At 38.6% G+C, this 14138-nt stretch overlaps 1 protein-coding gene across 2 annotated transcripts in view; it reads left to right on the forward strand.

The window, feature by feature from the left end:
- Positions 1-14138, forward strand: part of Napepld (N-acyl phosphatidylethanolamine phospholipase D) — a 37382-nt gene that overhangs the window by 15748 nt on the left and 7496 nt on the right. For both annotated transcript variants that reach the window (XM_076834930.2, XM_076834919.2), the window contains exons 2-4: positions 245-554; positions 9445-10091; positions 12978-13092. In XM_076834930.2, the coding sequence (XP_076691045.2) occupies positions 261-554; positions 9445-10091; positions 12978-13092 (1056 nt within the window). In that variant the 5' untranslated portion in view covers positions 245-260. The remainder of the gene's footprint in view (positions 1-244; positions 555-9444; positions 10092-12977; positions 13093-14138) is intronic.

Consider the following 14138-nt stretch of genomic DNA (forward strand, 5'->3'; position numbering starts at 1 on the left):
ATTTCACAGGAAGAAAGTGTGAGTTAATAACAACATAATATTTTTATAATTTTGGGACTTTTTTTGTGTGTGTGGTGCTGGGGATTGAACCCAGGACTTTGTGCATGTGCCAGGCAAGCACTCTATCAACTGAGCTATATCCCCAGCCCAGTTTGGGAAATTTTTATTGACTAAGAATAATACTGTGTAATGTGTTTTAATGCTTTTATGTTAAACTTCTCCCCTCTTTTTTTTTTTCCTTAAGTTCTTCACCAAAGGACATGGATGAAAGTGAAAGCAGCCAGTCCCTGATGACAAGCAGCCAGTATCCTAAAGAAGCAGTAAGAAAACGCCAAAGTTCAGCTCCGAATTCTGGAGGAAGTAATTTTTCTAGGTTTTCTAGGAAAAGCTTCAAGCTGGATTACAGACTAGAGGAAGATGTAACTAAGTCAAAAAAAGGAAAAGATGGTAGATTTGTTAACCCTTGGCCAACATGGAAAAACCTCTCTATTTCAAATGTTCTCAGATGGCTGATAATGGAGAAGGATCACAGCAGTGTTCCGTGTTCCAAAGAGGTAGCACTTGTTTTTCAAAGTCCTTTGTACTCTTAATTCATACATTACTAAGCTTTGCTATGAGTGGTACACTCAAGTTAGTTAATTGCTCTATCCTATGATAAGGTAGAGTGCTAGGTTTTGGGCAAACAAAGTAAATAGCATAACCTGTGCTCACAGGTTCCTAGTTCAGCAGGAGAGTACACATGGATAATCATCTCTGATCTGGAGTGCTTTAGAGGTATAGCAAAGAAAGTGATTAATTTTGACTTAGTGGGGTTAGATGGGACTTCACTGAAGAGGTGTCTGTTTGCACTGGGCCTAAATAGCTAAGAAGTCTTTTGACAGTGGTTTTCCAGGTAGAGGGTGGCAAGAACAAGATCATGAAGGTGAGAAAGTGTTTGATGTATTCTAGAAAGGAGTTACCTGGCAAGTTTGGAATGGGGATTATGAGCAGTAAGTAAGGCATGGCATAGAGTGGATGGCTTTTAATCCTTGGATAAACTTCCAGAACTGAAAAAGAAATCTTCAGATGATATTTCCAGACCTTTGAAACTTGACTGTAGACTACTGGTCTTTAAATACACTAGCCTCACTTAGGATGAAATTTATTAACATTTAGCATACAGATTATTAGATGAGTAGGATATACTTTGTTCATAAAGTATGAATGGCAGCGGTTGGTGGTTCTCAGGTATAGTAGCATATTTTTCTCCTTTCTCCTTGCTTAAGTTATCTGCATGCCTCCCATCAGCCTCCTCCCCACGTATCTATATCGATAGATAGATAGATAGATAGATAGAGATAATGTGCTTGTGTGCACACGTTCCATTCCTGTGTTGCTAGGAATGGAACCCAGAGACTTTACCTGCTATGCAAGTGCTGTGCCATTGAACTATATGTCCCCAGCCTAAAAATATTGTGTTTTAACACCTTATTAGAATTAGGCATGAAAACTTATTTTCTGCTTTGAGGTTGGGAAAAAGGGACAAGTAAGATTTTTCTCCCCCCACGTGAACCCTATCTAAGAGAGAACATGGAATCAAGCTGTGAAGAAGATTAGGGCAGAGGGTCAGGACTATAAGCTATGCATTGGGGTAATTTTTCCTGGCTTTTGAGCCACAGCTTCTAATAATAGTACTTTCAGTTTTGTTTTATTTCAAAGAGCAAATGACCTCATGAAGGTGAAATATCTCTCTCTATTCTAATGATTTAAGAGGTATTTGAGAAACTTGGTTGAATCTTGAGGACTCGCTGAGCCAGTGGTTCTTGAGCTCTTTTGGATACTGGCTTTTTTTGAGAAGCTGATGAAAGCCGTAGACCATCTTCTTAGAAAAATAAACACATGTACATTATTAGCACATTGCCTGTTTGTGTAATTTTACAGTTTTTATAGGCCTTGTCAAGCCCATTCCTTTACTCATTTATTTAGCTAGCATTACTGAGCAGCAGCTATGTGCTGGGCACCTTGTATTATGTGTTAGAAACAGAGCCACAGACAAAGCAGAAAGACATGCTGGCTTTCTTGGACCTTAGGTTTAGTGAAATAGACAATAAACAAAATATATAAGTAAATTGTGTGGTATATTGAAACATGGTAAGTGCAATGGAGAATAACAAAACAGAAGGAAGTTAGAGTTGCATTCTTTAATGATGTAAAAGGTTTATTCTTTGGTCTTTAAGTTAGGATATTTAAAAAAAATGCCAAAGGAGGCTTCATGTCTCTAAGTGTGCACCTTAAAAACAAATTCAGTGTCATATAAGAGAGAAAAAACACTTTTGCACTATTTCAACTTATTTTTGTTTCTGATCTCTTTTATTTCTGTCTTGTTTCCTCCTTGTTTTCAGTCAAAGCCCAGAAGTAGGTCAAATTCATGTTAACCTCTCATATTTCTGGAATAACCATAACTCTTTATTTAAACTCTTTAAATAAATTGCTGAAATGATTAACTTTTGCTGGCTCCCAAATGTGAGAGAGCTCTGCGTTTTCCAGAAAATAAACATGAAGAAGTGTGTGCAGAAGACCTGCTTCATATGGTTGGGTAGACTCAGAATTCAGATTTCTAGATTTTTTTTTTTGTTAGAAATTTGGAAGCTAGCATTTAGTAAGTAAACTATAACTAAAAAAAATTTTTTTTTGGAAAGAGAATAATATGATGTATATGGGATAATTATATACTATGAGATTTTATCATCCTCTATTGTTTATTTATTTAGTTATATAAATATGAAAATGTTTTGGAAGAAGCATATAATTAAAGTATACATTAACTAATAGGTCTAAATAAAATGAAAGTGGGTCATAAGCAGAGCTGCGTAATTTAGTTGCCTAGTCAGAAGCAGGGTCTCTTTCCTTGGGCCGTTCTCTGCTGGTGATTTAGCACAGCATTGCCAGTTCACAGCTGGACGCTGTTCAGATGCTGTCATTGCTTTGTGCTATTGTTGGCTCAGTGACCTTGTCTGATTTTTATTGTTGATCACAGTCACTGATAGTGTGGGGAAATGAGACTATTGGAGAATTTCAAAGTGGGAGGGAGGCAGGCACTTCCTGGGTTTCATTAGTTGAAGGAAGCTGGCCTAATTGGTTACTACTATAGAAGTAAACACAGGACATCTGATTGGAGTCTGAGAAACCCAGAACAGGCTGCCACAGCATCAGGAGTTCAGGAACTGGGGTTAGGTTTAGGAGTCTTACTGACTGTGTGACCTTATTTATATCACAATCCCTCAAGGAATTCTGTGATAGTTTGGCTCTTAACTGTCTCTCCAAGTCCCACATATTAAAGACTTAGTCTCCAGCTTGGCACTATTGAGAGGTGTGGATCCAACATTTTGTTGTTGTTGCAGTACTGGAGATTGAATCCAAGGCCTGGTGCAGAGGAAGCACTCTACTTCTGAGCTACATCACTAGCCCTTTAAAAAATCTTATTTTGAGGGACTAGGGTCGTGGCTCAGTGGTAGAGCACTCGCCTAGCATGCGAGCACCACATAAAAAATAAATAAACAAAACAAAGGTATTGTGTCCAACTACAACTAAAAAAAATATATTTAAAAAAATCTTATTTTGAGATAGGTTCTCCCATAGTTGCTCATGGTAGCAACTATGCAGTCATCCTACCTCAGCCTCCTGGGTAGCTGGGATTACAGATGTGCTTCACCATGCTTAGCAGTAGTGGAATCTTTAAGAGGTGGAGCCTAGCACAGTGGGGTCCAGTCATTGGGAGCATGCTCACAAAGAGGATTGTGGGACCCTGGTCTCTTCCTTTTTTTTCTCTTCCCAGCCAGGAGGTGAGGGATTTTTGTGGAGTATTCCCTACCATGGTGTGTTGCCTTGCCACAGGCCCATAAAAAAATTGGGCTATTAAATCATGGACTGAAAATCCCAAACTATGAGCCAAAATAAATCTTTTTTTCTTTATAAGTTGATTTAGCTCAGATATTTGTTATAGTTATGGAAAGCTGACCAACACAAACTTCATCTTTTTTTCCTATAAAGTGACAATAAACTAGAGTGGGTCACTAGTCTTGTTTTGAGGTTCACATGATACATGAAATTATTTTGAAAATATAGTGAATTCTTAGATGTATGACATTGAGGAATAGGATGCCCTTTGGAAAAAAAGGTAATATTCAAATTATACTATAGGTATACATGTACAGATGCTTTTTAATTTTTAGCAAGAAAAAAAAGTACGTATAGTTTTTAAAAAGACATAGTACTGTAAGGCTTATAAGGAAAATGCCAGTCCTCTAACTAGCCCCTGCCACCATTTCTGCTCCTTAAAGGCAACAGCTTTCAGTGATTTTAAATTGTTTCCTCTGGAGTTTACCTTCCTATTTCAAAGGAAAAAGAATATACGCCATTTCTTGGCATTTTCTAATACTGACTTCTATCCTGGATATCAGAGTAACTTGATCTCTTCTGCTACAGTAGTTATATTCTATTTTTTTTTTTTTTAAGATGAGATCTTGCCATGTTGCCCAGGCTTGCCTCAAACTCCTGAGCTCAAGCGATCCTTTTGCTTCAGCCTCTTGACTATTTGGGACTTTAGGCCTGACACTATTTTTTAGTTTTTGATAGATAAGGCTTGTTCATCTTTATAGAATACAGTGTGATGTTTTAGAATATTTAGGTTATCCATCCTAGCAAACATTTATCAATTCTTTGTGATGAAAACATTCAAAATCCTCCTCTCTAGTTATTTTGATGTCTACAGTATAACATCATTAACTCTGATTACCTTTCTGATTTCACTGGTAACATTTTTGTCATTGTATTGATATTTTTCATTGATGAAAATAATGTAAACTTTGGCCATGTCTCCTTTCTTATATGCTTTTTTTCACCCTGATATTAGTAATACCTTTTTTTTTTTTCCAACTGCTTGACTTCCTGAGTATTTGTGATTACTATTTTATTGCTTTTCTGTGACTTCCCAATGTAGTTTTCCTGAGGAAAAGACCCTCAGTGGTCTTCCAACACCCTTTCTATAACCCAATCCCTTTTCCACATGCTTTTTCAAACTTTAGTGATTAGGGTAGAAAGTAAAAGATGATATATTTTTTTCCTTTGGAATCTCAACATAGATTCCATGTCTTTGAGTCTTATGGGATAGTAGTGCTAGAGAGCAAGTTCTTAAAAATAAGTTACTCTTGTGTGATGGGAATGGAAACTACACACCATGAAGGAAGGAACATGAAGAAAAGCGTACCTGTTAGTTCAGCTCTCCTGTCGCCTTTTTACCTCCTTCTGAAATAGCTTTGTTGAGATGTAACTCACATACCATGTAATCAACCCATTTTAAATCCACAAGTCAGTGGTTTTTAGTATATTCACAGAGTTGTGCAATAATCACCATAATTTTTATTTATCTCCCGAAGAAACCTATTGTCAACCCTAAAAGAAGCCCATGCCCTGAGTCATCCCTGTCCAGTTCCCTTACCCTCCCTTGTGCCCTGGGAACAACGGATCTATTTTCTGTCTCTCTGGACTTGCCTGTTCTGGATATGTCACCTACATGGAATCATCCAGCATGTGGGCCTTTGTGACTGGCTTTATTTAGCATTTTATCTTTTAATACTTTTTAAAATCACTTTAATACCTTTAGACAGTAAGTCAAAGCTACCAGCTTTTAGAGCAGAAAAAAAAAAAAAAAAAAAAAAAACCACCCAGCTTTCAGGGTATTTTGTTATAGGAGATTTTGATGTACTGTTTAAAGACAGTGTTACTTTAAACATTTTCAATAGTTTTGTTAACATAATCTGGGCTGCACATATTTAAAATGTATAATTTGATCAGTTTTGACATACATATGTGTGTGTGCTTGTATGTATTTTTATATGCATGTACACACACATATACAAATACCTAGAGCACTTGGGGATGAGGGATCACCACAATTAAGATAAGGAACATATCCATTATTCCCAAGTGTTTTCTTTTGATCTTTTGTACTCCATCTCTACTTATTCTCCCCCACTTGATCCCTTAGCTGTTACTTTAAAAACAAACAAACAAAAATAGACTGTATTAAGTGAGATCAAGTGTGAAAGTATGGTGGAGGGAAGCAGTAAACATGGAGACCAGCAGGGAGATCTTGTGTGAGTGCTGTTAACTAGTTCTTCTTCTGTTCTGTGAAAATGGAGACATTTCAGTTGGCTGTGGTGGCGCATGCCTGTAATCCCAGTGGCCCAGGAGGCTGAGGCAGGAGGATCACAAACTGAAGGCCAGCCTCAGAATCTTAGTGAAGCCCTAAGCAACTTAGCAAGACTCTGTCTCAGAGTAAAAAATTTAAAAAGGACTGGAGATGAGGCTCAGTTGTTGAGCACCCTTGGGTTCAATCCCTGGTACTGGGAAACTAAAAAGGAGACAGTTCACAATACTTACTTCTAGTGTCTTGTCTTGGTCAGTATTAAATTTAAAAAAAATTTATGGGCTGGGATTGTGGCTCAGTGGTAGAGTGCTCACCTAGCACGGGCGGGACCTGGGTTTGGTCCTCAGCACCACATAAAATAAAGGCGTTGTGTTCATCTACACCTAAAAATAAGTAAATAAATATTTTTAAAAATCTATGAAGCAAATAGTATTGAGCATATAGAAACTCCATAAATGGTAGCTGTTGTTAATGTTATTTTATACTAAAGTATTTGATATATTAGATACTTCATCCTCATCATCATTCCAGGACTGGTATGATGCCTAACTTTTGGTAGGCCCTCAGCTTTTATTCATTTCTCCATCTCCTCAGTTCTTGATAAATATGGCATTTGTTATTCTCTTTACCAGATTTGAGAACTGATTGAAAAATTGACATTCATTCATCCAACAAATTTTATTGAGTACATGCTATGTGGAAATCACCAAACCATGCACTGTGAATGATTTCAAGCTGCATAATAGATGGAATGAATCTTGTCTACATATAACGAAAACATCCAGAGGAAATGTGTGGACAGAGAGGCATGAATGTTGAGAGGCAGGAATGAGTGCTTCCAAGACCTGAGACCCAGGAATGGTCTCAGGAAGGATGTGCAATTTGATTGTGACTTCATAGGGATGAGAGGGGAAGAAAACTTAACTGGAGAAATGGAATCAGTACCACACAGGGTTCTTAAACTCAGTCCAAGAGTGGTGAGTGGTTCTGTGTAGGTGGGACACAGTATATGCAGAGGAATAGTGTGGATCAGCTGGTGAGCTGGCCTGGGCAGTGCTGGGCTCAGGAGGTGGGATGGGCTTTGTCAGGTGGAAAGCCATGGAAGATGTTTTGGTGGTGGAAGGGTTGTGCCTTGAGTAGACTGTTCTTGAGGACTGTTTGGCTCTTGTGTGTGGACTGAGTTGACAGGAAGATAGTTGAATAATTGAGAGAGCTTTGAAGTATCTGGATGTTACTTAAGATTGCAAGTAGGTTGTGGCTTTGCAAAATCCAAGAGACTGATAAGATGGATGGTGATTGGTTATCAGAGTTTAGGCTTGCTTGCTTTTAGCACTTATGGTATGCCAGCCACTGCTAATTCAGGTCTTTGTGTTCAGTTATTATACCTGTTTTGCATTGAGGAGACTAAGACTTGGGCTGGGGATGTGGCTCAAGTGGTAGCGCGCTCTCCTGGCATGCGTGGGGCCTGGGTTCGATCCTCAGCACCACATACAAAACAAAGATGTTGTGTCCGCCGATAACTAAAAAATAAATATTGGAATTCTCTCTCTCTCTCTCTCTCTCTCTCTCTCTCTCCCTCTCTCTCTTAAAAAAAAAAAAAAAGACTTGGACTAAGAGAAATCTTTTTATGTCTTCCTCCTGTGCTGATGCTTCTCTTCCATTTAGATGGTTCTGGTAATTTCTCAGTTTTCCTTCACCAGCATCTCCCATCGGCTCTCTTGTCCAAGCCCACTGCTGTCTCTTTTATTAGGTCTTCATCTCTTCAAAACATGACAATGTTGGGATACCTTTTAGGTCATCATTAGACTCTAGCATTGCTGAAACATAAATGAGGTCATGTCTTTGTGTCTGCATGTATAAAAAGATGCTTCTTCATTGTCTGTGGGTGGAGTGGGGGAGGCTCTTAGTGTATTCTTATCCCTTAGATAGATTTGGTTTGTTCCCTGCCCCCAGACGCCATGTTCCTGTTTGGCTCTGTGTCTTTGCATGGGTAGCTTCTTCCTTTTCTCTCCATCATGAATTTCTCATCATTCTTCAGCAGTCACACAGATCATTGCATCTGTGATGCCACTGGCAAGTGGGCTCTTTATTCCTTCTTCTTAGGCTACAGCACATCATATTTTATTTAATTACTTATCTCACACCTCAGTTTTCAAAACTGATTTGAGGCAAACTTATAAAAATGCACGTAGCAGTGAAAAATGAATGAGCATATAAGAGCAAAGAGACTACTAGGGTAGAAAAATAAAGCCAAGAAGAAGTATGGAACTACATTCCATCATGCCCTTCAGATTTTGCTTTAAACTTCCTGGTCACAGCAAAGGGGAAAGAAACATGAAATGTTACGACTCCCAGTGATCATCAAATGAGAAAGGCAATTGCTCCAGAGAAGAGCTTTTCCGGTTACTGAGAATTGAGATGTTTCTGGGGTCAGTGGGAAGGTGGAGGTGGCACAAGTCTTCAGCATGCATGGCAGGATCCAAGAAGCAGCTTCCCAGAGACCTCGATGCTTCTGTATGGCAGGACACCAGGTCACAGTTCAGTAAAAGCAGTTTTATAAAAGCCAGGACTGATGCTAGGCCATAGGTTTTTGTTGGTCAGTCTTAATCTAAATATAAAATGTCATGTAGCCAAAGGAACAATACTTGCCACACTTTTGATGTATATTTATTTACCACCTCCTGCCAAACGGTCATCTTGTCGCAGGGAGTAATCATATTTCTCTAAGGTTTGATCAGTGGGTAAGGAAAGGAAGAACATTGATGAATGTGATTTGTCCAGGAATCATCATGGTGCTCCACACTGAATCATATGAGCTCAAAAAGTCGGGTTCGTATCTGCCATCCAAGAGCTACAAATAAGTCGTCATCAGCTTTCTTTACTATTTTAGACAAAGACCTGCTTCTGAGGCCATTTTCAGCACCAAGTACATCAGCTGAGTGAAGCAAAATAACTACATCCCAGCCAGTCTGCTTCCGGGATTCAAAAGAAAGCCGCTAAAATAACTTAATTTAGCTGTATTAAAAATTTTAAGTTTAATTTTACCTTTGCCTGTTGCATTTAAGACTAAGAAGATAATAATCTGAATATATTATTCTGATCAAAAAAGAAGTTAAATATGCATTTTCAAGAGAAAAGCAAAAATAGCAAATTCATTCATTGAAAATGTCAGTTGTTCCAAAATAGACCTTCTGGGCTGGGGTGATATAATGCCTTTCTTTTTCTCACTGCTGCTTTGTGTTTCTTTGTATACACAGGAACTTGACAAAGAACTCCCAGTGCTTAAACCATATTTTGTCAATGACCCTGGAGAAGCTGGAGTGAGGGAAGCTGGCTTAAGGGTCACATGGCTGGGACACGCCACGCTGATGGTGGAAATGGACGAACTCATATTTCTCACAGATCCTATCTTCAGCTCTCGTGCTTCTCCATCGCAGTACATGGGTCCAAAGCGATTCCGTTGTCCCCCATGCACAATAAATGAACTCCCCCGAATAGATGCAGTCCTTATCAGCCACAACCACTATGACCACCTGGACTACAGTTCTGTCATTGCTTTGAATGAGCGATTTGGTAATGAGTTGAGATGGTTTGTGCCTTTGGGTCTCCTCGACTGGATGCAAAAATGTGGCTGTGAGAACGTGATTGAGCTGGACTGGTGGGAGGAGAATTGTGTCCCTGGCCACGACAAGGTCACCTTTGTCTTTACACCTTCCCAGCACTGGTGTAAAAGGACCCTAATGGATGACAACAAGGTTCTCTGGGGAAGCTGGTCTGTCTTGGGGCCTTGGAATCGATTTTTTTTTGCTGGAGATACTGGTTATTGCCCTGCTTTTGAAGAGATAGGAAAAAGGTTTGGACCTTTTGACCTTGCTGCTATTCCCATTGGAGCTTATGAACCAAGGTTTGTAAATTTCCAAAGAAAACACTTTGGCTGCATGATAAGTTTAGAAATTTAAAGGATATGATTTTTGTGAAACTATGTAATGGTGAGCTTTGTTATACATTGATGGGGCTTTGTGGGTCAAATTCAGTTAGATATTATTAAATTTTAAATATTTTAATCATAGGATATCCTTTATGTAATTATTCCAAATCAAGAAGGACCAGGGCATAAAGAAATAACATACCTCACATGAAGTTCATGTACCATTCCAACTAAAGTTAAAACTTGTAAGCCAGCAATCAAACCTAACTCTTGTTCTTTCTTTCACATGGAATATTCTTTCTTGTATAATTACAGTTCACTCCATGATTGGAACGCACCAATCCCTTGTCCTGTAGCTCTCCTGAGTGGAGTAGAGAGAAAGCCGGAGCTGGCCTGTGGCATTTCAGCCTTTTAGTCTGTGTGTGTGGTCATGAGGTCACACTACTCTCTGCTCATCCTTCAGCCACTGTGTCCTCATCACTTACTTCCAGAGCAGCTCTCGGCCACATATGGCTGGAGACCTAGGAGAACATCTGCATTTACCTTAACACTGTATATTTAGGGAAAAGAGAAGTGATTTCAGAGAATTCAGTTAGATTTCAGTCAATTCTGATTTTATGTATAGTAAAGAGAAAACAAATACTGATAGTAACAAAGTAAGGGCTAATTTAAATTTTTTTATTTAAAAAATGATTCTTTTGCATTTTACAGTGCTTGCATACATGGGTACAACTGCATTTTATTTAGGTGATCCAACAAAATAGAACACCTAGTGTTTCTCTAACACATAGATGGAATATATGAATCTTATCTTTTGTTTCCATTTGGTTTTGTTGTACTTATTTGTTAACCTTTTAAGTTCACTAACTCCATTTTTCCCTATCTTTATTAACATTTATTTTTCCCTTTTATGTTTTTTTTGCTAGTTTACTTAATTTGGAGGCTATATATTTTAATGTTTTAGTGCCTGATAATTATTAAAATTATCATAAATCAATATTAGTGCTTGAATTTCACTTCTCCACTTAAATAATTCTAGTTATAATGAAGCCTCTAAAAATATCAACCTGTGTTTTTTTAAGAACTGTTCTAATCAATTAAAAAAAAATCTTTTTTTATAGTTGTTGATGGAGAGCATGCCTTTATTTATTTTTATGTGGTGCTGAGGATTGGACCAAGTGCCTCACACATGCTAGGCAAGCACTCTGCTACTGAGCTACAGCCCCAGCCTGGTTTAATCAATTTTGTATGATAATGATCTTTACTCAGTACATGTTCTTAAAATAACTGAATATTTCTAATTTGTAATTATGAGAGTAAGTCTTCATAAGTAGCAATGTACATATTAGATATGTGCTTGTGTTGATAAACCAAACCATATACACATTTACCTACTTCTTCCTTCCTGCTTGCATTGGGCCATGTTTATTTCTAAGACAGGAGAAGGGCAGGGAAGATGTTATTTGCTGTAGAGAGTTAAATGTGGCAGCCTATTCTGGGTAGTTCATTTCTCTGATCAGTACTAACAGTTTCAGAAATAAAGTATCCATTCAACAAACTTGAGAGTGCTCTACAAACGTGATATGATTACAAAAACGACTTTCAGTCATATGCTGGGAATGCTTTGTCCTTACTTTTGAGATCTCTTGTCACCAAGTCTGTTGGGATTTAAAATTTTAATTGTTTCATCATAGTCAAAAATTTAAACTTATTTCAGATAGACATGAGAATAGAAAGGAATTTCTATCCCTTTCATTTGCAGTAGGATCTTTCAAAAAATCAATAAAGACGCACCCCTCAAACTGTTTTCATCTTGCCCTGAATTCTGTGCCAGGAGATATGGCAGAACAGTGCTTCTGTAATCTTCTGTTGGGGAGAACACAGTGGCTTTGTTTTTGGGCTCTCTTAGGACCCAGCAACTGCTGGCGGTAAATAACACCCTTTGGCTATTACAGATGGATGAATTCCTACATGATGTTCCCTGAACTGCAGAAGCACCTGTGCTGAATCCAGGCTCATTAGTTTTTCCGTAGCATTAGTAGACCCTCCCTGGTGGATCAGGTAGACAGTGTTGTTATTCCTCCAACAAACTGATGGCTTGAAAAGCAAAAGGTTTGCTTGTAGATAATGTTTTTTCCTAATATAGTATTTTTTTTTTTCCTGAAAGTGTTGATTTTTGTCAACTGTAGTTTTCTGGGAGAATTTTATGGAATAGCTAGTATGCTTCATGCTTTTATAAACATTGTTTTTGTTAATCCTTGTAATAACCTTTACCCGGAATAGGTCTAAATTTATACTTAACAACAAGGAAATTGAAGTTCAGAGAATTAGAAGGGACCTTCTGAAGGCCTTCCAGGAACTGCAAGGGCTGGAATTCACAGCCAGGCCTGCCTCCTGCCTGGGTCCTTGTTCTTTGCAACCTTTCAGTGCTTCTGCATTATCTCGAATCATTCGTCCATTACGCAGGCCTCCCTTCTTATGAAACCAAACACCTCAATGTTCAGTTTTATGATGCTCATGTCCCAACCCAGAACAATTAAAACAGAAGCACTGAGGGCACAGGCTGAGTAGCAGTACTTATTTAAAGTTCTCTATGTAAGTCCAGGGCCTGATAAGTGGTTGAGGTACCACTAGTGTATGTTGCTGATTCTTTTGGCAGTTTAGCCCAATTCTTAGGTGTACTAATTAAAAATCAAGTGAAGAATAGGGAGGCAAAGTCAGAATACCCAAACTGAGATGATTCTTATTTCTCAAACAACCCACAGGTCTGTGTGGAGTCTTAAAGTCTGATTAGATAAAGCAAAAATTAGAATCCAGAGTGTATTTGAAAACCAGAATTAATAAATTGCTGTGTTTTATCAGGTGGTTTATGAAATACCAGCATGTAGACCCAGAAGAAGCTGTCAGGATTCACATCGATGTTCAAACAAAGAAATCCGTGGCAATTCACTGGGGAACTTTTGCCTTAGCAAATGAGGTGAGTTTGATCATGATAAAAATAACTTTGATGATGTGTGTGACCACTGATGGGATTCAGGCATCACTGTCTCCTAGCAATGCTTTCAGAAACAGACTGTGGAGTCAGACCCTTTGCAGTCATCACAATCATGACATGAATTAGGGTGTTAAACCTTCTTAATCAGTAAAACAATATTCACATACAGTGAAAAACCCTTGTTGCAAGTTATTTTTTTGGACTACTAATCATTGTAGTTAACGAAGCATGTGTTTGTATAACCAAAAATCTGTGTACATAGAGTGGGGAGTAGAAAAATGAACCATCATGTCTCCCCCCTCAAGGCAGCTTCCATTCCTGTGGAATATAGATGTATACATGATACAGATATTGGAAGGGGAAATGGCTGTAATGTGGGACAGATTCATCGGTCTCAGAAAATCATGGGTGATCCTCAATAATCAGAATAGCATGGAAAAATAACATTTGAACTTGCTTATGAAAAGGCAAGAGGAAATTATTTCCAGAGGGGGATCAAGGGCATAGCATAGGCCTGGAGGCAGCAAGTGCAGGGAATGGTGAGGAACCTTTAAGCAGGACAGTAGATGGCACGAAGGGCAATGGGAGAAGTAAGGCTAGACTGACATTGTGGAACCTTCTAGAAATATGTTGTCATATTTGGTTTAGTGTCTGCTGTGTACTAGGCGTTGGGGTAACTGGTTTTTTTCCTACACTAAACCACAAGAGCTGATTTTTTTCCTTAAGGGAGCTGAACCCTAGAACTCTGCTGTTAACATGGATTCTGGGATCAAGGAAGGGACAGCTTAAAACTTTATCTTCTTTTCTGGATCCAAGCCTGCCCTAAGGAAACTTTAGAAAGGGATGGATGGAATGTGGCTTCTCTTTACTTTCTGTGGCATCTTCCATATCCTAGGGCCTCTCTGCAGGAACCCATGTTTTTCTTGCTGGTTTTGGCTCTCCCCAGTACCATTTCTGGCCGGCCTTCTTCCTGGACACATCTTGTTTCAAAATTTCCTAGTACCTTGATTGCTTGTTTCCCACCCCCA

This window comes from Callospermophilus lateralis, chromosome 1 (genome assembly GCF_048772815.1).
Source record: "Callospermophilus lateralis isolate mCalLat2 chromosome 1, mCalLat2.hap1, whole genome shotgun sequence".
Classification (NCBI taxonomy): domain Eukaryota; kingdom Metazoa; phylum Chordata; class Mammalia; order Rodentia; family Sciuridae; genus Callospermophilus; species Callospermophilus lateralis.